Source organism: Prionailurus bengalensis, chromosome E2 (assembly GCF_016509475.1).
Source record: "Prionailurus bengalensis isolate Pbe53 chromosome E2, Fcat_Pben_1.1_paternal_pri, whole genome shotgun sequence".
NCBI classification, from domain to species: domain Eukaryota; kingdom Metazoa; phylum Chordata; class Mammalia; order Carnivora; family Felidae; genus Prionailurus; species Prionailurus bengalensis.
In genome coordinates this window covers 42,912,446-42,934,280 of record NC_057352.1, presented here as the reverse complement: position 1 = coordinate 42,934,280, position 21,835 = coordinate 42,912,446, and the positions used below count along the sequence as shown (strand labels likewise).

The following is a 21,835-nucleotide window of genomic DNA, read 5'->3' as shown; positions in this document are numbered from 1 at the left end:
CATTTCTATACATTTGTATACATTTTACTAATTTGCAAATTATCTTTCCCTTACTAGTTAAAAGTAAGATCCATGAAGGCAAGGGTTTTTGTCTTTTGTTCTTTATTCCTAGCGCCTAGAAGAGGATTTGGTATGTAATAGAGTCTCATATTTTATTGAATCAATGAATGTGAATATTATAAAAGATGAAGAATTTTTTTGTTGGTAGTTTTTTGTTTTTTCTGTTGTTTTCTTTGAGTAATTGCTCAAAACTGACTACTATATAAGTCTATTACTGAGTATAATATGGCAACCTGGCAGTATTTAATGTGGATCGTTTCCAAATTATAGATGTATTTAGAACAAATATACCTTTACCCCTGTTTTATTATAAAAGTAAAATATGCACAAGGTAAAATTCAAATGCAACAGAAGGGTGGTCTGGGTGGTCTTTGAGAATCTTTTCTGTCTATATGTATTTTTTTAAAAAGTACAATCAACCATACTACTGTTTTGACTTTTTTACGTAGTATATCTTGCCACCACAATTAAAAAAATTCATTCTTTTAATCTGTGGCATAATATCCCAACGTGTGAATGTATAGGACAGATTTTTATTTCCTTTAATAACATACTTATAAAAAATTGTAGTCCTTGATTTTGATGTGACTTAGTAAGCTTTGTTTTGGCTTATTTTTTAATTTTTTTTTTAACATTTATTTATTTTTGAGACAGAGAGAGAGAGAGCATGAACAGGGGAGGGTCAGAGGAAGAGGGAGACACAGAATCTGAAACAGGCTCCAGGCTCTGAGCTGTCAGCACAGAGCCCGACGCAGGGCATGAACCCACAGACCGCGAGATCATGACCTGAGCCGAAGTCGGTCGCTTAACCGACTGAGCCACCCAGGCGCTCCTGTTTGGCTTATTTTTAAACACCTTTCTTTTTGGAACAGAAAGGTTTTCTTTACGTAATTGAATATTTTTATATAACTTGAAATTTACCTTTTTCAAAGATTTGCTCTTCTCCTTTTTCCTTGCAGGAGCTGCTGCTCAGGAGGTTATCAAAATAATCACCAAACAGTTTGTAATTTTTAATAATACTTACATCTATAGTGGCATGTCACAAACTTCAGCAACTTTCCAGTTGTAGAATAAGCACCCCATGTCGTGTGTCAGTGATTTAAACTGTAATGGCCTTCAGGTTGTGCTCTAGTCTGTAAAATTCTGCTGAGGGAGAAGTGTTAAATTGTTTCCTTAATAAACATTGTTCTCATTTGTAATAATGTTGTCTTGTTCTCTGTGGGGGAGGGGAAAGGAAGCAGTCATTTTCTGGGAGAATAAAAGTTACCCATTTCTAATTGAGTTCATTATTTCTGGCTTGCTAATTAGTTACTTATAAAAATCTCTTGTGTTTCATTAGAAACAGCTTTAAGTGTATTTTTTGTTACAGTCTTAATTTAATAATGAATTTATCCCATGTGTAGATTTTAGCAAAGGACATCTTCCAACCATGACTACCAGAAAAGGCAAATATTTCAGATGTATAGTTTTATCAGAAAACAAAGACAAGAAGATTGGGAGAGAGGACTGAGGGCCAGGCTTGGGGCTCGGAGGGCCCCTTAACCCATGCTGTGCCCTGCTGCCACAGTCTCTGACCTGGTCTCATGGACCTGGAGCCGGCTCTCCTAACTCCTTGTGGCAAAAGCCCCTCTGAGCAAAGAAAAGCCCTAAAAACCCGGAGCGATGAGCTCAGAAGATTTCCCCTCCACGTTGTGACTTTCCACCACTCGTGGACACTGTATTCGTACTCTTGCTACCCACGACCCGCCCTGGGGACTTTGGGGAGCGTCTGTCTGTGGGGAGACACCGCGTGTGGGCAGGCGAGAGCGGCCGGAAGTCCCAGTTCCGCCCAGCGGAAGTATGCCTGGCCTGCTGGGCGGGAAACGGAGTGGAGCGGCTTGTTTGTAGGCGGGCTTAGAGGAAGGAAGCACGGAAACGACACGCCGCGACTTGACGGTAAAGGTCACGGCTTCCACTCCCCGCGCGTGCGGGCCCTGCCCTGCCCCCGCCCCGGACTCTGTCAGTGGTCTCCTGTGGAAGGTAGACTGCAGCCAGTAGGCCCCGGTCGGCCCTCACAGCGGCTGGGATGAGGGATGCCTCCCTATTCCCTTTCTAACCCGTTGAGGGGATTGAACTGGCCGGAAGGGGCCTTCCTCAGGAAGCGGCCGACCCCGGCCGCAGCCCCCACAGGAGCTCATGGGAAAAAGAGAATTGCCACGTACCATTTGGTCAGGCCTCTGGAGCCCGGCAGTTTCCGACCCTGATTGTACTTGAGAATCCACAGGCCTCTCGCCAGATGATTCTGGTGTATCGGAGGGGTGGGAACCACTGGTGAGGCTCTTTCTCAGACCGTGGGCCGGACCGCGTGGGCCACAGCACTTGAGCGGCGCGCCCGCTGCTCAGGAGTCGTGGGTGGCGGGGCGGGACTCACGCCCTTAACCGGTACCCGGTCCCTGGCAGGAGTTGCAGAGTCCTGGCCTAACACGAGCCTGGGGAAGACCTCTGCTCTTCGAAAGGAGTTCTCCCAGCTCTTTAGGTGAGCCAGGCCTTGGTGTTAATGAGTGCAAACTGGGAAAAGGGGGTGGGGGTAGCCTTCCCTACTTGGAAAGATCGGGCATCGCCTTACTGTGCCAACTGGGAAGAGGTGATGAGTTTTAATGCATAACGAACGGCTGCTCCAGTCTACTGAGTCTGGGAATGTGAATGCAGAGCGAGCTCCTCGTACCCTCACTCAGCTTGTTTTCTGCACCTCTTATTTCTCAAGCTAAACTGTAACAGCAAATTTTTTGCCTATTGGCCCTTTTCCCCTTGTTTCCCCTAGTTTCAGGAAAATTTCCACTGTGCGTGAGTCCAAGCTGGGCATCCACTGTCAAGAACTTAGTGATGGCATTTAGTGGTGGGATTTTCAGCCTGCCAGCCTTATACAGAAAGATTTCATTTATCGTTCTGATATTTTGGGGTAGTACTTAAATTTCAAAAAAGCTTTTCATGTTAACATTTTCTATGCCAAGTAAAAGAGTAACGTTCAGCTAGTTTTCTTGCTTAAATTTGAATTTAACAGCACTGTTTTGGGGAGTACATTGAGTTAAACCTGTAAATGGAATAGTTTCTTCTGTTACCTGGAAAAATCCTTTTTTTCCCCTTGTGAGAATACAGCAAATAATTTTGCAATCTTGCTTCTCACAATTTGCATCTTCACTAAATTACTGAAAACACTGTTTTATTGAACAGATGCTTTTGTTTTGGGGAATAGTCTATATTTTGTAATTTAAAATATAGTTTTATAATTATCCCTTGAAAGTTATAACTTGCCCTTTGCTGTTGATGTTTCTAAGCACTTAGCTAGTAAATAAATGACTTGTATTAATGCTACTAGGTACTTGGAAAACTTTAATTTTTTTTTTTTGAGAGAGAGAGAGACAGAGCACGAGCAGGGAACGGGGAGAGAGAGAGAGAGAGGTAGACACAGAATCTGAAGCAGGCTCCAGGCTCCAAGCTGTCAGCACAGGCCTCAATGTGGGTCTCGAACTCATGAGCCATGAGATCATGACTGAAGTGAGATGCTTAACCAACTGAGCCACCCAGGAGCCCCTGGAAAGTTCCATTTTATTGTGTCATTTATTAGAAAACAGTATAAGAAAGACAAAGGGGAATAGAAGGTAATGTGTTCTGTCAGTTTCAATTTCAATACATTTAGTTTTAAAGCTTTGTAAAAATAAAATTATATTTAAAGGCAGAATAGGTTGACTAATTAAAACTAAAGAAATAGTCCTTATACTCCTTCACAAAGCAAAAAAACCTCCACATGTGATACATGTAGTCCATAGTCCATTTTTTTAAGTTTTTTTTTTTTTTTTAATTTACTCTTCCTATTCCAAATCCTAACCCATTTTCTCAAAGGTAATGCATGTTTACATATGGAAGAAGGTGTAGTAGACGATAAGAGTGTAGGGCATGGCCTCAGATTTTCTTGGTGCTCATTCCAGCTCTGGCACTCACTAGCTGTTTGTTTGGGCAAATTGTTTATGCTCTCCTTGTCAGTCTTCATCTTTATAACTCCCTCTTAGGGTTGTTGTAAAAACTAGAAGGATAATATTTGTAAGGTTTACAGAACATAGCCTGGCCTATTATAGGACTTGAATGTTAGAAGCTTTTATTATTATAAAAATTGTGAAAAATAGAAAAAAGTGGGATAAGACACCATAGAACCACCAGCTTAAAACAAGTGTTAACTGGGGCGCCTGGGTGGCGCAGTCGGTTAAGCGTCCGACTTCAGCCAGGTCACGATCTCGCGGTCCGTGAGTTCGAGCCCCCCGTCAGGCTCTGGGCTGATGGCTCAGAGCCTGGAGCCTGTTTCCGATTCTGTGTCTCCCTTTCTCTGTGCCCCTCCCCCATTCATGCTCTGTCTCTCTCTGTCTCAAAACTAAATAAAACGTTGAAAAAAAAAAAATTTAAATTAAAAAAAAAAAAAAACAAGTGTTAACATGTTGTTTTCCATGTAGTTTTATTTTATGATTTCCTCTGCATAACTGGGATCATGCTGTAGATAAAAGCTTGAGTCTTGCCATTGTTGATTAATTGTAACATAAGCATTTTTCCTTGTTATTAAACATTTCAAGTAAACATCAGTATTCTTGTAACAGTATCCTGTGAATATACTATAATGTACCCAAGCATCCTTCTTTTAATGGAATATTTAGGTTTAAAAAAATGGCAAACCTGGTATACATTTATATATTATTTTATAAAAGATTCTCACATTTACTATTAATTTTTTTATTTGGGAATTTTATTTTCATTTTGAGAGTGAGAAAAAAATAGAAAGGATAAGTAGCTATCTCTTATTTTTAGTTTTTTGTTGTTGTTTTTTAAATCTACATTTTCTTTAAAAAAAATTTTTTTTTTTAACGTTTATTTATTTTTGAGACAGAGAGAGACAGAGCATGAAGGGGGGAGGGTCAGAGAGAGGGAGACACAGAATCCGAAACAGGCTCCAGGCTCTGAGCTGTCAGCACAGAGCCTGACGCGGGACTCGAACTCACCGACCGCAAGATCATGACCTGAGCTGAAGTCGGCCGCTTAACTGACTGAGCCACCCAGGCGCCCCTAGTTTGTTTTTTTTTTTAACGTTTATTTGTGAGAGACAGAAAGAGAGCATGAGTTGGGGAGGGGCAGAGAGAGAGAGAAGGAGACACAATCTGAAGCAGGCTCCAGGCTCTGAGCTGTCAGCACAGAGCCGGACTTGGGATTCATATTCACTGACTGTGAAATCATGACCTGAGCCAAAGTTGGGTGCTCAACCAACTGAGCCACCCAGGTGCCCCAGTAGCTGTCTCCTTTTAATCATGTAGTGTTGGAATAAAAAAGAATTCTAGAGTTCTGTGAGTCCTGATTCATTGCTTTAAGAAGTTAATTGGACTCTGATAGTTTTTCTAAAAAGTCAGTTTAGCATGTGAAATGCCATATCAGGGTTCCCAGTTATTTTAAAAATTCTAACAAGTGGTATATAAACAAGGATTTTAGCTTAATAGTGGAATACTATGTTGAAAAAACCATGGATTCTGAGAACAAACTGAGGGTTGATGGGGGGTGGGAGGGAGAGGAGGGTGGGTGATGGGTATTGAGGAGGGCACCTTTTGGGGTGAGCACTGGGTGTTGTATGGAAACCAATTTGACAATAAATTTCATATATTGAAAAAAAATTTAAAAAAAAACCATGGATTGTTGAAAAACAAAATTTTAGTATTAAGCTTAGCTTGTGTAGAGAAATGCAGTTCTAAAGTGTGTGTGTGTGTGTGTGTGTGTGTGTGTGTGTTTTAAATTTCCAATTCATGGAGTGACCAATCAGAAATGATGGGATGAAAATTTACAGGAAAGAAAAGAAAATAAGGAAGAAGAACCACAAGAGGGTCATTTAGATTCAGTCAACCAAATGTGTATATTTACTTAATAAACTATGTTGAAGGCCTGTAATACTTAAGAATGCCATATGCATTTATGTATTTTTCAAATTTAATTCTTGTAACAACTTTATGAAGTAGGGATTTCCTATTTTACAGAAGAGGAAACTGAGCCTTAGGGAACTTAAGCACACCCAGTATCACATATTTAATAAGTTGTAGATTCAGTCCCTGCTCTTCTGTCTTCAGGAAAATTGTTTTTTCCCTACACTTTTGCATTTATAATTCTGGAATTCTCAAACATTGATTTAAATTGAGAAAATATCTTTATTTTATAGATGAAATATAAGGAAAAAGAATACAGACAAGCATGGAAAGTGAAGACACAAAGAAGATACAAGGTGAGAAATTAATGGATTATATATCTGGAATTAATTTTATAATCTATTTGTAGGATATATTGCAGATTATCTCACAGGATCCAGGAAATGAAAGAATCATTCAACAATTTACATGCATATTTATTGTGCATCTACCCTGCATGTCACACTGATTTCAGGACACTGACATTCTGATGGGAAAAGGCATGCTGATAATTAGAATACCATATGATAGCCATTTTATTTATTTATTTTTTCAACTTTTTAAATTTATTTTTGGGACAGAGAGAGACAGAGCATGAACGGGGGAGGGGCAGAGAGAGAGGGAGACACAGAATCAGAAACAGGCTCCAGGCTCCGAGCCATCAGCCCAGAGCCCGAGGTGGGGCACGAACCCACGGACCGCGAGATCGTGACCTGGCTGAAGTCGGACGCTTAACCGACTGCGCCACCCAGGCGCCCCTGATAGCCATTTTAATAGAGACATAGACAAGAATACTGGGAATCTGAGAGAACCACCATGACAGTATGCATGGAGGTATAGATTTTAGAGTTGTCCTTTGAAAGATGGAAATTAAATCCATGGACATGGAGGAGGTTAATCAGAAATGTTAAATATTAAAAAAGAAAAGGATGGGGAATGGTGTTCCTTAATGCACACCATCACATAAGGATTTGGCTGAGGAAGAGGGCCCTCAAAAAAAGACTGAGAAAAACTTTTCTTTTTTTTTTAACGTTTGTTTATTTTTGAAAGAGAAAGAGAGATAGAGCGTGAAAGGTGAAGGAGTAGAGAGAGAAAGGGAGACACAGAATCAGAAGCTGGCTCCAGGGCTCTGAGCTGTCAGCACAGAGCCCAACACGGGCTTGAACTCACAAACTGTGAGATCATGACCTGAGCTGAAGTCAGATGCTTAACTGACTGAGCCACCCAGGCATCCCAAAACATTTATGTATTTTTTTTTAATTTTTTATATTTTAGTTAATTAAATTTTTAAAAAATATTTTTAAACTTTTATTTATTATTGAGAGACAGAGCATGAGCAGGGGAGGGCAGAGAGAGGAGACACAGAATCCAAAGCAGGTTCCAGGCTCTCAGCTGTCAGCACAGAGCCCGACGTGGGACTCAAACTCAAACTGTGAGATCATAATCTGAGCCGAAGTTGAATGCTTAACCGACTGAACCACCCAGGCACCCCTAGTTAATTAACTTTTTTTAATGTTTAATTTAGAGAGAGTGAGCACAAGTGGAAGAGGGGCAGAGAGAGAGGAATACACAAAATCCGAAGCGGGCTCCAGTCTGAGCTGTTAGCACAGAGCCTGACATGGGGCTCGAACCTATGAACCATGAGATCATGACCTGAGCCGAAGTTGGACACTTAACCTACTGAACCACCCAGGCACCCCTATTTTAGTTAGTTAATATGCAGTGCAGTATTGGTTTCAGAAGTAGAATTCAGTGATTCATTACTTACATACAATACCCATTACTCATCACAAGTGCCCCACTTAATTCTCATCACGCATCTAGCCCATCTCCTATGCAACTCCCTCCATCAACCCTCAGTTCTCTATCGTTAAGTCTCTTGTGGTGTGTTTCCCTTTCTTCTCCTCCCTCCCTCATATGTTCATCTGTTTTGCTTTTTAAATTCCACATATGAGTGGAATCATATATTTGTCTTTCTCTGATTGATTTATTTTACTTAGCATAATACATTCTGTCTAGCTCCATCCAAGTTGTTACACATGACAAGATTTCTTTTTTTTTTTTGATGGTTAAGTAATGTTCCATTATATATATGCCACATCTTTTTTATCCATTTATCAGTTGATAAACATTTGGGCTCTCTCCATAGTTTGATAGCTATTGTTGATAATGCTGCTGTAAACATTGGTGGGGGATGCTTAACCAACTGAGCCACCCAGGCGCCCCTTAGTGTAATATTTTCAAGAATTATTCAAGTTGTACCAGTATCTTCATTCCTTTTTATTGCCAAATAATATTTCATTGAATGGATATATCATATTTTGTTTATCCATTTAAGAGTTGGTGGAAATTTGGGTTTCCACTGTTTGGCAGTTACAAGTAATGCTGCTATGAATGTTCATGTGTAAGTTTTTGTGTGCCATAGGTTTTCATTTCTCTTGGGTATATATTTGGTAGTAGAATTGCTGAGTCTATGGTAAATTTATGTTTAGCCTTTTGAAGAATTGTCAGACTTTTTGCCAAGGTGGCTGTACCATTTTATATTCCTGCAGCAATGTATAAGGGCCCCAATTTCTTCAGATCCTTGGTCAACACTTGACATAATCTGTCTTTTCGATTGTAGCCATCCTAGTGGATGTGAAGTGGTTTCTAATTGTGGTTCTGGTTTGTATTTCCTTAATGACTAATGCTGTTGAGCATCTTTTCATATACTTAATTGACCATTTGTGTATCTTTTTTGGAGAAATGTCCATTCTTTGCTTTTTAATTGGATTATCTTTTTATTATTGAGGTTTTAGAGTTCTTTATATGTTATGAACACAAGCCCCTTATCAGATACCTTATTTATAGGTATATTCTTCCCTTCCTTATATGTGAATTATCTTTTCACATTCTTAATGATACCTTTTGAAGCTCAAAAAATTTCAATTTTAAGTCCAATTTATCCAGTTTTCTTTTATTGCTTGTGCTTTTGTATTGTATATTCTTGAGTTTTTGTTTATTTTCTTCAGGAATTATTGAAGAAACTAGGTTTCATAGCCTGGGTAAGATAAAACTTGAGTTGTAGATGTCATTAGGTGCTTTGGGAAGGGAGGGATTATAATAGAAAGTATCAAAATATGAGAGGGGAGTATAGGAGAGAATAGAGGAATACATAAAGAAGTGTCTTTTTTTCTTCAGTTGTGCCTAGAATTGAAAATCACTATGTTCCATCAAAAATCCTGTTTGGCATGTTGTTGCTGATGAGAGGTTTATTGATAACCCATACAGGCAAGCTAACCTTTTTACAGTTTCTATTAATGTAGAATAAGATCAATAAATGATTGCTGTTGCTTCAAGACAACTTAGTGATAACCTTTGTATTATGGTTTTTCACTAACAAATTGGGTCATGAATTATTTCATTAAACCAAATTGTCAGTTGAATTTCCTTTAAGAGGAAGACTAAATATTGACAATAAATCTAAGTTTCTTTTAGTGTGTTCCTCTGTACTTTAATGTCCTGTCTTCATTCTTTATCTTTGAAAGCTTTATTTTTTTTTTGAAAAAAATTTTTCTATTAAAATTTTATTTAATGTTTTTATTTTACTTAGAGAGCACGTGAGCGAGCATGAGCGGGGGAGGGGCAAAGAGAGAGGGAGACACAGAATCTGAAGCAGGCTCTAGGTTCTGAGCTGTCAGCACAGAGCCCGACCCGGGGCTTGAACCCATGAACCGTGAGATCGTGACCTGAGCCAAAGTTGGACACTTAACCAACTTGAGCCACCCAGGTGCCCCTATCTTTGAGAACTTTAAATGTTAATTCAAGCATTATGTCAAAATCTACATACAACTTAAAATCCTTAAAACCAAGAGAAGAAATTGTTTAAAGGGTATGGTAAAAAATTTTATGGGAAAATGATTATCTTTCATTTTTAGTTGCAAATAAATATTTCAAGTTTATATTTTGATAAGTCTCACACACACACACACACACACATATCCATGCAAACAGTAGCAACAATCAGGATAGGGAATATAGCCTCATGCACCTTTATAATACTTCTTTTCGTCCCTTCCTTGACCCACTTTCCCCAAATGACCACTGATCTGCCTTCTGTTACTATAAAGTAGTTTATTTTTTTTTTCAGTACATGGAATAATACAGTACATATTCTTTGTGTGTGGTTTCTTTCCCTCAGCGTAATTATTTTGAGATTCATCCATGTTGTTGTGTATATCAATAGTTAATTCCTTTTTATTGCTAAGTAGTATTCCATTTTATGGTCATTTGTTTATCCATTCATCTGTTGATGGACATTTCAGTTGTTTTCAGTTTTTGGTTATTACATACAATGCTGCCATGAACATTTGTGTACAAGTCTTTGTATGGACACATAACCTGCTTTCCTTTTGGGTAAATTCTTAGGAGTGAAATGGCTGGATCAAATAGTAGGTGTATGTTTAACAATTTATGAAACTGCTGAACTTTCAAAGTGGCTGTACCATTTTATGTATCCACCAGCAATATATGAGAGTTCCACTTCTTTTGCATCCTTGCCAAATATTGTATCCTTGAGCCCTGCTTTGGGCTCTGTGCTGACAGCTCGGAGCCTGGAACCTGCTTCAGTTTCTGTGTTCTCCTTTCTGTCTGCCCCTCCCCTGCTTGTGCTCTGTCTCTCTCTCTCTCTCTCTCTCTCCCCCAGAAATAAATATATTAATTTTTTTTAAAAGGAAAATACTGCTAAGAGAATGAAGTTTTAAATTTTGATGAAATACAATTTATTCATTATTTTTCTACAGATTGTATTAATAATACTGTGTCTAAGAAATTTTCTTTTTTTTTTTTAATTTTTTTTTTCAACGTTTATTTATTTTTGGGACAGAGAGAGACAGAGCATGAACGGGGGAGGGGCAGAGAGAGAGGGAGACACAGAATCGGAAGCAGGCTCCAGGCTCTGAGCCATCAGCCCAGAGCCTGACGCGGGGCTCGAACTCACGGACCATGAGATCGTGACCTGGCTGAAGTCGGACGCTTAACCGACTGCGCCACCCAGGAGCCCCTGTGTCTAGGAAATTTTCATGTAAGCCCAAGTAGCAAAGTTTTTCTCCTGTGTTATCTTTTAAAAGTTTTATAGTTCCAGATTTTACATTTCATCTGAATCCCTTTTGAGTTTCTTTTTGTATATGGTTTGATTCAAGTTTGGTTTGTTACGTTTTTGAATACAGATATCTGTTTGTTATAGCATCATTTGTTGGAAAGGCTATCCTTTCTTCTCTGCATTGCATTTGTGCCTTTGTAAAAAATCAGCTATTCATATATGCATGAGTTTATTTTTGGACTGCATTCTAGTTTATTGATCTATTTGTGTATGCTAATGCAATACTATACTCTTTTGATTACTGTAGCTTTATAAGAAGTCTTGAAATCAGATAGTTTTAGTCTTCAAGCTTTATTCTTCTTTTTCAGAATTGTTTGGCTAATAGGTCCCTTGCATTTCCATATGAATTTTGGGTTCATCTTGTCAATTCATATTTTTAAAAAGTCTGTTGGGATTAAATTGAATCTATAAATCAATTTGGGGGAATTGACATCTTAATATTTAGTCCTCCAGTCCATGAAAAAGGTGTTTCACTCCCTTTATTTCAGTCTTGTTTAATAATTCTCAGCAATATTTTTGAGGTTTTATTATACATGTTATTTATATCTTTTGTTAGGTATATCTCTAATTATTTCATATTTTTGATACTATTATAAATGGCATTGTTTTTCAACACCAATTTCCAATTACTTTACCGCAGGGACATAGAAATATAATTGATTTCTGTATGTTAAATGGATATTCTGAAATCCTACTATACTCCATTATTAGTCTAGTAGCTTTTTTGTAGATTCCATCAGGTTATCTATATAGAAGATCATGTTGCACATGAAGGCAGTTAGTTTTACTACCTTCTTACCAATTTGAATGCATTTTATTTCTTTCTCACTTGATGGCACTGGCTAGGTTCTCTAGTACAATATTAAGAGGAATGCTAAATAGAATGATACACTCCCCAGTATAATGTTAAACATCTCTGTCTTATTCCTGATCTCAGAGAGAAAGAATTCAGTCTTTCTCTATTAAGTATTATGTTTACTATAGGGCTTTTGTTTTGTTTTGTTTTTGTGGATATACTTTTTCAGGTTGAGGAGTTTTTCTTCTATTCCAAGTTTGCTGAAAATTTTTTGAACTAGAAATGAATGTTGGATTTTATCAAATGGTTTTTCTGCATCTATTGAGGTGATCATATGGCTTTCCATGTTAGTTTATCACATTACATCAATTGATTTTTCAAATCTTAACCAACTATGCATTCTTACGATAAACCCACTTGTTCATGATGTATTATTATTTAATATGTTGTTAGATTCGGTTTGCTAAAATTGTTTAGACTTTTTACATGAATATTCATGAAGGATATTGGTCTGTAGTTTTCTTTTTTTTCCTTTCTAATGGCTTTGGTTTCGGTATAAGGATAAGGCTAACCTCATAGAGCAAGTTGGGAAGTGTTCCTTCTCTCCAAACTTTTGGGGAAAGTTTGTGTAGAGTTGATATTACTTCTTCCTTAAACATTTGGGAGAATTTACAAATGAAGCCATCTGAACTTGGAGGTTTCTTCACAGGAAGGTTTTTAAACTACGATTTCAATTTCTTTTATAGATGTAGTACTATTTAGGTTGTCTGTTTCTTCTTGGGTGAGATAATTTGTATCTTCAAAGCAATTTGTTAATTTCACTTGCCCACTTCACCATTCAGCCATTGAATCTATAGATATGAAGTTGCACATAACATTATCTTTTGAATATTTATAGAATCTATGATGGTGCCTTATCTCTCATTCTGATATTTGTAGTTTGTGTCTTTGCTCCTTTCTCCTGATCAGTTTGTCTAGAGGTTTAGCAGTTTTATTGATCTTCTCAAAAACCAGTTGTATTGTTTTCCTGCTTTCAGTATCATTGATTTTAGCTTTGATCTTTATTACCTTCCTTCTACTTACTTTGGGTTTAATTTACTGTTTTTATAGTTTCTTAAGGTTGAAGCTGAGGTCATTAATTTGAGACCTTTCTTCTTTTATAATATAAACATTTAGTGTTGTAAATTTCCTCTCAAATACTGTTGGTAGCATCCCACAAATTCTAATATGTTGTATTTTCATTTTCATTCACTTTATTTCTAAATGGCAGATATTTAAACCAGTGTAGCTTTATTTAAAGAGAATAATACTGCATTTGGATTTTCTGTTCTTCAAAAAATTTTTTTTAATGTTTTATTTGTTTTTGAGAGAGAGAGAGAGAGGGAGACACAGAATCCGGAGCAGGCTCTGGGCTCTGAGCTGTCAGCACAGAGCCTGACGTGGGGCTTGAACTCACAAACTGCAAGATCACAACCTGAGCTGAAGTTGGATGCTTAACTGACTGAGCCACCCTAGCACCCCATGGATTTTCTATTCTTATATTTCATGTGAGGGGAAAATCAAATAATTACAAGAAGTTCATTTCAAGTTCTTTTATTTAAGCAACAACTTTCTTTCTTTTTTTTTTTTTTATCTTTACTGTTGGATAGATTATAAAAGGAATATGTACTCATTATCTTGAAAACAGACATGATAAATATATGTATTTAAAAAGTGAAATTTAAAAAGTGAAATTTAAATGGTTAGTTTTTGAAAGATAACACTTGGTTTAGAAAAGTGAAATTTTTGTTCTTTAGAAATGAAGACTGATCTGAACTTACTATTGGAGTGTCTGAAGTATCAAATGGACAACCCTTTTTCACAAAAAGAAGCTTTGGTCACTATTCATTCAATTTGTCAACAAAACAGTAAGATGTGATAGTGAATTTTTATCTGTGATTGTAGTTCTTTAGTATTTTGAAATATGAAATATGCATAGCTCTTTTTCTTCAACTCACTCTACTTGTTATGTTACTATATTCATGTGATTTATTTTCTCCTTAAAAGAATCATAGTATCATTTATGTTCTGTTTTGTCTGCACATCTTGTAGGTAATGCAGGTGTTTACTTTCGAGAAATTGGTGGTTTGATGTTTGTAAGAAATCTTGCAAAGTCAAGTGAACATAGCATGGTAAAAGAAGCAGCCTTATATACATTAGGAGCTGTTGCAGAACAAAATGGTAAAATATGAAAACTTTTTTTCGTTATCCTTCAAGCATCGTGTTATATTTTAACAGACTACTAAAAAGTAATTTTAGGGGTGCCTGGGTGGTTCAGTTGGTTAAGCACCCAACTTTGGCTCAGGTCATGATCTCCTAGTTCCTGAGTTTGAGCCCTGCATTGGGCTCTGCACTGACAGTGTGGAGTCTCCTTGGGATTCTCTGTCTCTCCCTCTCTCTGTCCCCTCCCCCACATGCATTCTTTCTCTCTGTCTCTCTTTATTTTTTTTTTTTTAATTTTATTTTTCAACGTTTATTTATTTTTGGGACAGAGAGAGACAGAGCATGAACGGGGGAGGGGCAGAGAGAGAGGGAGACACAGAATCGGAAACAGGCTCCAGGCTCTGAGCCATCAGCCCAGAGCCCGACGCGGGGCTCGAACTCGCGGACCGCGAGATCGTGACCTGGCTGAAGTCGGACGCTTAACCGACTGCGCCACCCAGGCGCCCCACTCTGTCTCTCTTTAAATAAAGAAACTTCGGGGTATCTGAGTGGCTCAGTCGGTTAAGTGTCTGACTTTAGCTCAGGTCATGATCTCGCGGTTCATGAGTTCAAGCCCCATGTCGGGCTCTGCGCTGACAGCTCAGATCCTGGAGACTGCTTCAGATTGTTTCTCTCTCTCTTTCTCTCTCTCTGCCCCTCCCCCACTCATGCTCTGTCTGTCTCTCTCTCAAAAATAAATAAACGTTAAAAACAGATCTTTTTCACATTGATTTAAGCTACTATTTGTACTTCATGAATTTGCATATGCATATATGTATCTTTGATTTTTCTATTAAGTTCATTATATATCTAAGTACTTGAATCAAAAGACGAAGATAATCTACAACATCTTGTGTACAGAAAAATATACTCTGGGTATAGAAATTCATGTTGGTCAAAACATTTTTCTGTAGTATAGCCAAGATGAAGTTGAATCTAAAGTTTTAGTTTGTCAAACAACTTTCTATCCTTAAATTTTCATCCATTAAATATTTCTTCATCATTTGGTAAGAACCAAGCTATGTGCTAGTCATTGGGATAAATAAGGCATTGTCTTTGCCTTTGAGAGAATGTCCAATAGCTGGTTCTAAATACTGGATCAAATACTAATTATACCTCTGTGTTCAAATTATTACCTTTTTAAAGATTTTATTTTTTTTTGAAAATTTTTTTCAACGTTTTTATTTATTTTTGGGACAGAGAGAGACAGAGCATGAACGGGGGAGGGGCAGAGAGAGAGGGAGACACAGAATCGGAAACAGGCTCCAGGCTCCGAGCCATCAGCCCAGAGCCTGATGCGGGGCTCGAATTCACGGACCACGAGATCGTGACCTGGCTGAAGTCGGACACTTAACCGACTGCGCCACCCAGGCGCCCCAAGATTTTTTTTTTTTAAGTTTATTTTTTTAATAATTTAGACACCCTCAAACTCACAACCCCAAGATCAAGGATCACATGCTCTTCAGACTGAGCCAGCCAGGTGCCCCCTCAAATTATTATTCAAACAAAATTTTTTTAATGTTTATTTATTTTTGAGAGAGAGCATGAGTGGGGGAGGGAAGAGAGAGAGGGAGACTCAGAATCTGAGGCAGGCTCCAGGCACCACACTGTCAGCACAGAGCCCAACACGGGACTCAAACCCACGAACCATGAGTTCATGACCTGAGCCAAAGTCGGATGCTTAACTGACTGAGCCACCCAGGCACCCCTCAAATTATTTTTTGAAAGTTCTGTTTATTGCATTATTATAACGCACACACACACACACACACACATACACATACACACACACCTACTGTCAGGTATCATGTTTGCTTTTTGGAAAGATATTTTTATTTTTAGAAAGTCCTTAATAGCACAAGTATCATTTGTCTCTATTTTCTAAAGCAGGTTTATGAATTTTCTAAAAGTTTTCTCTTGCTATGTTTTGTTACTTACTCATCTTAAATTTTTTTTTATGTTTTAATTTTTTTTTAGTTAGGTTTTTATTAGAAATTCTAAGGGATTGTGCACATGTTGTAGCACCTCAATCAAGTATACTTCTGATTAAGATATTGCCTTTAAAAAAAAATTTTTTTTAATGATTTATTTATTTTGGGGCGCCTGGGTGGCTCAGTCGGTTGGGAGTCCGACTTCAGCTCAGGTCATGATCTCACGGTCCGTGAGTTCGAGCCCCGCGTTGGGCTCTGTGCTGACAGCTCAGAGCCTGGAGCCTGCTTCAGATTCTATGTCTCCCTCTCTCTCTGACCCTCCCCCGTTCGTGCTCTGTCTCTCTCTGTCTCAAAAATAAATAAACATTAAAAAAAAAATTTTTTTTTAATTAAAAAAAAAAAGATTTATTTATTTTTGCGAGAGACAGAGACAGAATGTGAGTGGGTTAGGGGAGGAGAGAGAGGGAGACACAGAATCTGAAGCAGGCTCCAGGCTCTGAGCTCTCAGCACAGAGCCCGACACAGGGCTCAAACGCATGAGCTGTGAGATCACGACCTGAGCTGAAGTCAGACGCTCAACTGGCCGAGCCACCCAGTCGGCAACTTTATATTTTGTTTAGCATACTTTAAAACTTGTGCTAATGCATAGAAATTGAAATTATATTTTTTTTATTTTTCAGTTTACTGTCAGCAGACTTTGTGCACTTCAGAATTGTTTGAAGACTTAACTTGGTTCTTATCTAATAATGATTCAAACACAAATTTGAAAAGAATGTCTGTCTATGTCATATTGGTGCTGGTTTCAAATAATAGTAAGTACATTCTTGTATGTTGCAGAAACATTTAAAAATAATAAATTGAAATAGTTGTTCCTTTTATATCAGTGTCTTTTAAAAAATCTCACTAACTTCCGAGAACTACCAGCTTTATTTATTTATTTATTTATTTTTAATTTTTTTAACGTTTATTTATTTTTAAGAGACAGAAAGAACAGAGTGTGAGCAGGGGAAGGGCAGAGAGAGAAGAAGACAAAATCCAAAGCAGGCTCTGGGCTCTGAGCTGTCAGCACAGAACCCGACACGGGGCCTGAACTCACGGACTGAGAAATCATGACCTGAGCCAAAGTCAGATACTCAACTGACTGAACCACCCAGGTGCCCCTGAGAACTACTAGCTTTAAAGAAAAGAGAATAGCATATATTGTTTGATATTTATTAATTTTAATAAATAGTAAAGTGATTTGTGTTACTTAAATAACATTAAAAAAAGAACAGCTTTAAAAGTAAAAGAGAGACATTTGATGATTAGTTTGATTTTCCACTGAATTAGCCATTTAGTTACAGTGTTTACTATATCAGCCAACAATGGCCTAAAATTTCATGTAGCTTGTGGCTAAAATTTTGTTTCTTTTTTGGAGGAAATTTGAATGCTGTCATTCTATAAGCATAGGTAATGTATTTTCCATAATAATTGTGATTACAGATTTTTATCTACTGTAATTCTCTGTTATACTTAGTACACTTTAAAGTGATTAAAAGTTATTTATTAGAAATATTACTTAAATGTTTTTCATTTCTACAAAAATTTTTTTTTAATTTTTTTTTTAACATTTATTTATTTTTGAGACAGAGAGAGACAGAGCATGAGCAGGGGAGGGTCAGAGAGAGGGAGACACAGAATCTGAAACAGGCTCCAGGCTCTGAGCTGTCAGCACAGAGCCCGACGCGAGGCTCGAAGTCACGGACCATGAGATCATGACCTGAGCCGAAGTCGGACGCTTAACCGACTGAGCCACCCAGGCGCCCCTCTACAAAATTGTTTATAAGCAAAAGTCATATTTGTGTGCTAATATGGCTGTTTTTTTAAGGGACTGGACAGACACTTGTGAGAGAAACAGGTTGTATCACAGTTCTGACACAGTTGTTCAGGTAAGCAAATATAAATTTCTTGTTATTCACTACTTAAGACTTTAACTCATTTGTATTAATTTGCTTCTTTTTTTTTTTAACCAAATAGGACAGTTCTTTCAAAATATGAGTTGAATTTGTCAGATAAAAATGTTTTCCAGAGTTATCAGTTATGGTCTTCAGTGTGTAGTACTTTATGTGTCTGTGTCAACAATCCTCAAAATGGTAATTATCTCAAATATTTAAATATTAAAATAAAATAAAAACAAATGAATTGATGTTTTCCAAATATATTAAAACACAAGTGACTTTGTCTTCTTTCAGATGAAAATCAGATGCTTTGCTGTTCACTTTTTCCACATGCTAATGACTGGCTAATAAATTGCATCACACCTGAGGTAATTCGCCCTGTTTGCTCATTTATTGGGCTTACTCTTGCAAATAACAGTAAGTATTCATTAATGTCTAGTTACACTTGAAGAAACATATTTCAAAACATAACAGAAACCTATTGAGTTAATTATTGAATTAATTGAATTAATGGAATAATTTTATTATAGTAAGTTGGGTCATTTTGAATGCATTTAGACTACTGCAGATGGGAAAATCTTGAAAGGAGACATTGTTAGGAAGATGATTGGGAAACTGGAGGTAGCAGCATAGTTTTGAATCTCCCCAGATAGCCTCATAAAACAGAACAACTAGACAGCAAAACTAAAACCCGACAGAGGGTGTTCTCTGACTAAATAGAATTAAATTATAAATGAATAAAAATCAAACATCTAGAAAAGTCCCAAATATCTGAAAATTAAACAAGTCCATGCTAAAACAAAGACCAAAAACAAGAATAACCACAAAACCATGAGTAGAAAAAAATAAATGATAAAGAAATTAGAAATGTTTTTAACTGAATGATAATGAAAACACAACATGAAAAAACTGGGTTGCTGTGGGGCACCTGGGTGGCTGAGTCGGTTAAGTGCCAACTCTTGATTTCAGCTTAGGTCATGATCTTATGGTTCATGAATTTGATCCCCACTAGTATGGATCCTCCTTGGGATTCTCTCCCTCTGTCTCTGCCTCTCCCCCACTCATGCTCGTGCACCTTCTCTCTCTCTCTCTCTCAAAAATAAATAAATAAACTTAAAAAAAAAAACTGGGTTGCTGCAAAAGCAGCGTTTGGAAGGAAATTTTTCGCACTATAGTTTGCATAAGGAAAGAAGAAAGGTCTCAAATCAATTTATATTTGTTTCCACCTAAGAAACTAGAAAATAAACCAAGTTTAACTCAAAGAAGGAAATAATAAAGAGAATATCAGAAACCAATGAAATAGAAAAATAACACAGCAGGGGAAAATCAGTGAAGCCAAAAGCTGATTCTTTTTTTTTTTTTTTTTTTTTTAAATTTTTTTTTCAACGTTTATTTATTTTTGGGACAGAGAGAGACAGAGCATGAACGGGGGAGGGGCAGAGAGAGAAGGAGACACAGAATCGGAAACAGGCTCCAGGCTCTGAGCCATCAGCCCAGAGCCCGACGCGGGGCTCGAACTCCCGGACCGCGAGATCGTGACCTGGCTGAAGTCGGACGCTTAACCGACTGCGCCACCCAGGCGCCCCAAAAGCTGATTCTTTAAAAAGATCAATAAACGGATCCTTTAGCCAGACTAACTACAAAATAAAAAAAGAAGGCCCAAATTACTAATATCATGAATAAGAAGTGACATCACTCTAGATCTTAACAGGTATTAGGATAATAAAGGAATAATAGAAACAACTTTCTGCTACTAAATTTGACAACCAACAGGAACTAGACAAATTCTTTGAAAAACACCAACTCAGAAGAAATAGATACCTTCCAGGGGGACCTGGGCGGCTCAGTCAGTTGAGTGTCTGTCTCTTAATTTTGGCTCAGGTCATGATCTCAGGGTCTGGAGTTTGAGCCCTGTGTTGGGCTCTCTGCTGAGCCTGGGAGCCTGCTTAAGATTCTCTCTCTGCCCCTCTTCCCTGCTCATGTGCATGCACTCTCTCTCTAAAATGAAAAAGAATAGATAATTTGAATATTATTGTATGTATTAAAGAAGTTGAATATGTAGTTTAAAACCTAAAACAGGAATTTCCAGGCCCTGATGGCTTCACTGGCGAATTATACCAAACATTTAGAGAAAAAAAAAATCTACATTAATTGCCGGAAATGGAAGTACAAGATATACCTCCCAACACATTTTAAAAGGCCAGAATTATTCCCACACTAGAGCTTGAAAAAGACATTACAAGAGGGGTGCCTGGGTGGCTCATTCAGTAAAGCGTCCGACTTTTGTTTTTGGCTCAGGTCATGATCTCATAGTTCATGGGATCAAGCTCCTTGTCAGGCTCTGTGCTGACAGTGAGGAGACTGCTTGGGATTCTCTCTCCCCCTCTCTCTGCCCTTTCCCATTTGTGCACTTTATCTCTCTCAAAATAAATAAATATTAAAAAACATTTTTTTTACATGTTTATTTTTGAGAGACTAAGAGAAAGCAAGTGGGGGAGGGGCAGAGAGAGGAGGGAGGCACGAAATCTGAAGCAGGCTCCAGGCCCTGAGCTGTCAGCACAGAGCCTGACACGGGGCTCAAACCCATGAACTGTGAGATCATGACCTGAGCTGAAGTCATACGCTTAACCAACTGAGCCATCCAGGCACCCCAATAAACAAACTTTTTTTTAAAAAAGAAAAAGACATTACAAGAAGACTATATATGAACATAGATGCAAACATCCTTAAGAAAATATTAACAAATCAGTGGTGCCTGGCTGGCTCTGTTGGTAGAGCATGTGACTCTTGATCTTGGGGTCATGAGTTCAAACCCCATGATGGGCACAAAGCTTATTTAAAAAAAATTTTTTTTTACGGACTTCAAGCTATATTACAAAGCTGTAATCATCAAGACAGTATGGTACTGGCATAAAAACAGACACTCAGATCAATGGAACAGAATAGAGTACCCAGAAATGGACCTACAAACATATGGCCAACTGATCTTTGACAAAGCAGGAAAGAATATCCAATGGAATAAAAACAGTCTCTTCAGCAAGTGGTGCTGCGAAAACTGGACAGCAACATGCAGAAAAATGAACCTGGACCACTTTGTTATACCACACACAAAAATAAACTCAAAATGGATGGAAGATCTAAATGAAAGACAGGAAGCCATCAAAATCCTTGAGGAGAAAGCAGGCAAAAGCCTCTTTGATCTTGGCCGCAGCAACTTCTTACTCAACATGTTTCCAGAGGTAAGGGAAACAAAAGCAAAAATGAACTATTGGGACCTCATCAAAATAACAAGCTTCTGCACAGTGAAGGGAACAATCAGCAAAACTAAAAGGTAACCAACAGAATGGGAGAAGATATTTGCAAATGACATATCAGATAAAGGGTTAGTGTCCAAAATCTATAAAGAACTTACCAAACTCAACACCCAAAAAACAAATAATCCAGTGAAGAAATGGACAAAAGACATGAATAGACACTTCTCCAAAGAAGACATCCAGATGGCCAACTGACACATGAAAAAATGCTCAACATCATTCATCATCAGGGAGATACAAATCAAAACCACAATGAGATACCACCTCACACCTGTCAGAATGGCTAACATTAACAACTCAGGCAACCACAGATATTGGCAAGGATGCAGAGAGAGAGGATCTCTTTTGCACAGCTGTTGGGAATGCAAACTGGTGCAGCCATTCTGGAAAATGGTATGGAGGTCTCTCAAAAAATTAAGAATAGAACTACCCTATGATGCAGCAATTGCACTA

The 21,835-nt window shown here is 37.9% G+C and overlaps 2 protein-coding genes across 5 annotated transcripts in view; both read left to right on the top strand.

The window, feature by feature from the left end:
• Positions 1-1,259, top strand: part of NAE1 (NEDD8 activating enzyme E1 subunit 1) — a 32,518-nt gene extending 31,259 nt beyond the window's left edge. For all 4 annotated transcript variants that reach the window (XM_043599421.1, XM_043599420.1, XM_043599419.1 and 1 more), the window contains one exon: positions 1,020-1,259. In XM_043599421.1, the coding sequence (XP_043455356.1) occupies positions 1,020-1,129 (110 nt within the window). In that variant the 3' untranslated portion in view covers positions 1,130-1,259. The remainder of the gene's footprint in view (positions 1-1,019) is intronic.
• A 12,500-nt stretch (positions 1,260-13,759) lies between these two features.
• Positions 13,760-21,835, top strand: part of TERB1 (telomere repeat binding bouquet formation protein 1) — a 29,271-nt gene continuing 21,195 nt past the window's right edge. The window contains exons 1-6 of the mRNA XM_043599417.1: positions 13,760-13,866; positions 14,051-14,179; positions 16,812-16,943; positions 17,999-18,059; positions 18,148-18,263; positions 18,363-18,485. Coding sequence (XP_043455352.1) covers positions 13,803-13,866; positions 14,051-14,179; positions 16,812-16,943; positions 17,999-18,059; positions 18,148-18,263; positions 18,363-18,485 — 625 coding nt within the window. The 5' untranslated portion in view covers positions 13,760-13,802. The remainder of the gene's footprint in view (positions 13,867-14,050; positions 14,180-16,811; positions 16,944-17,998; positions 18,060-18,147; positions 18,264-18,362; positions 18,486-21,835) is intronic.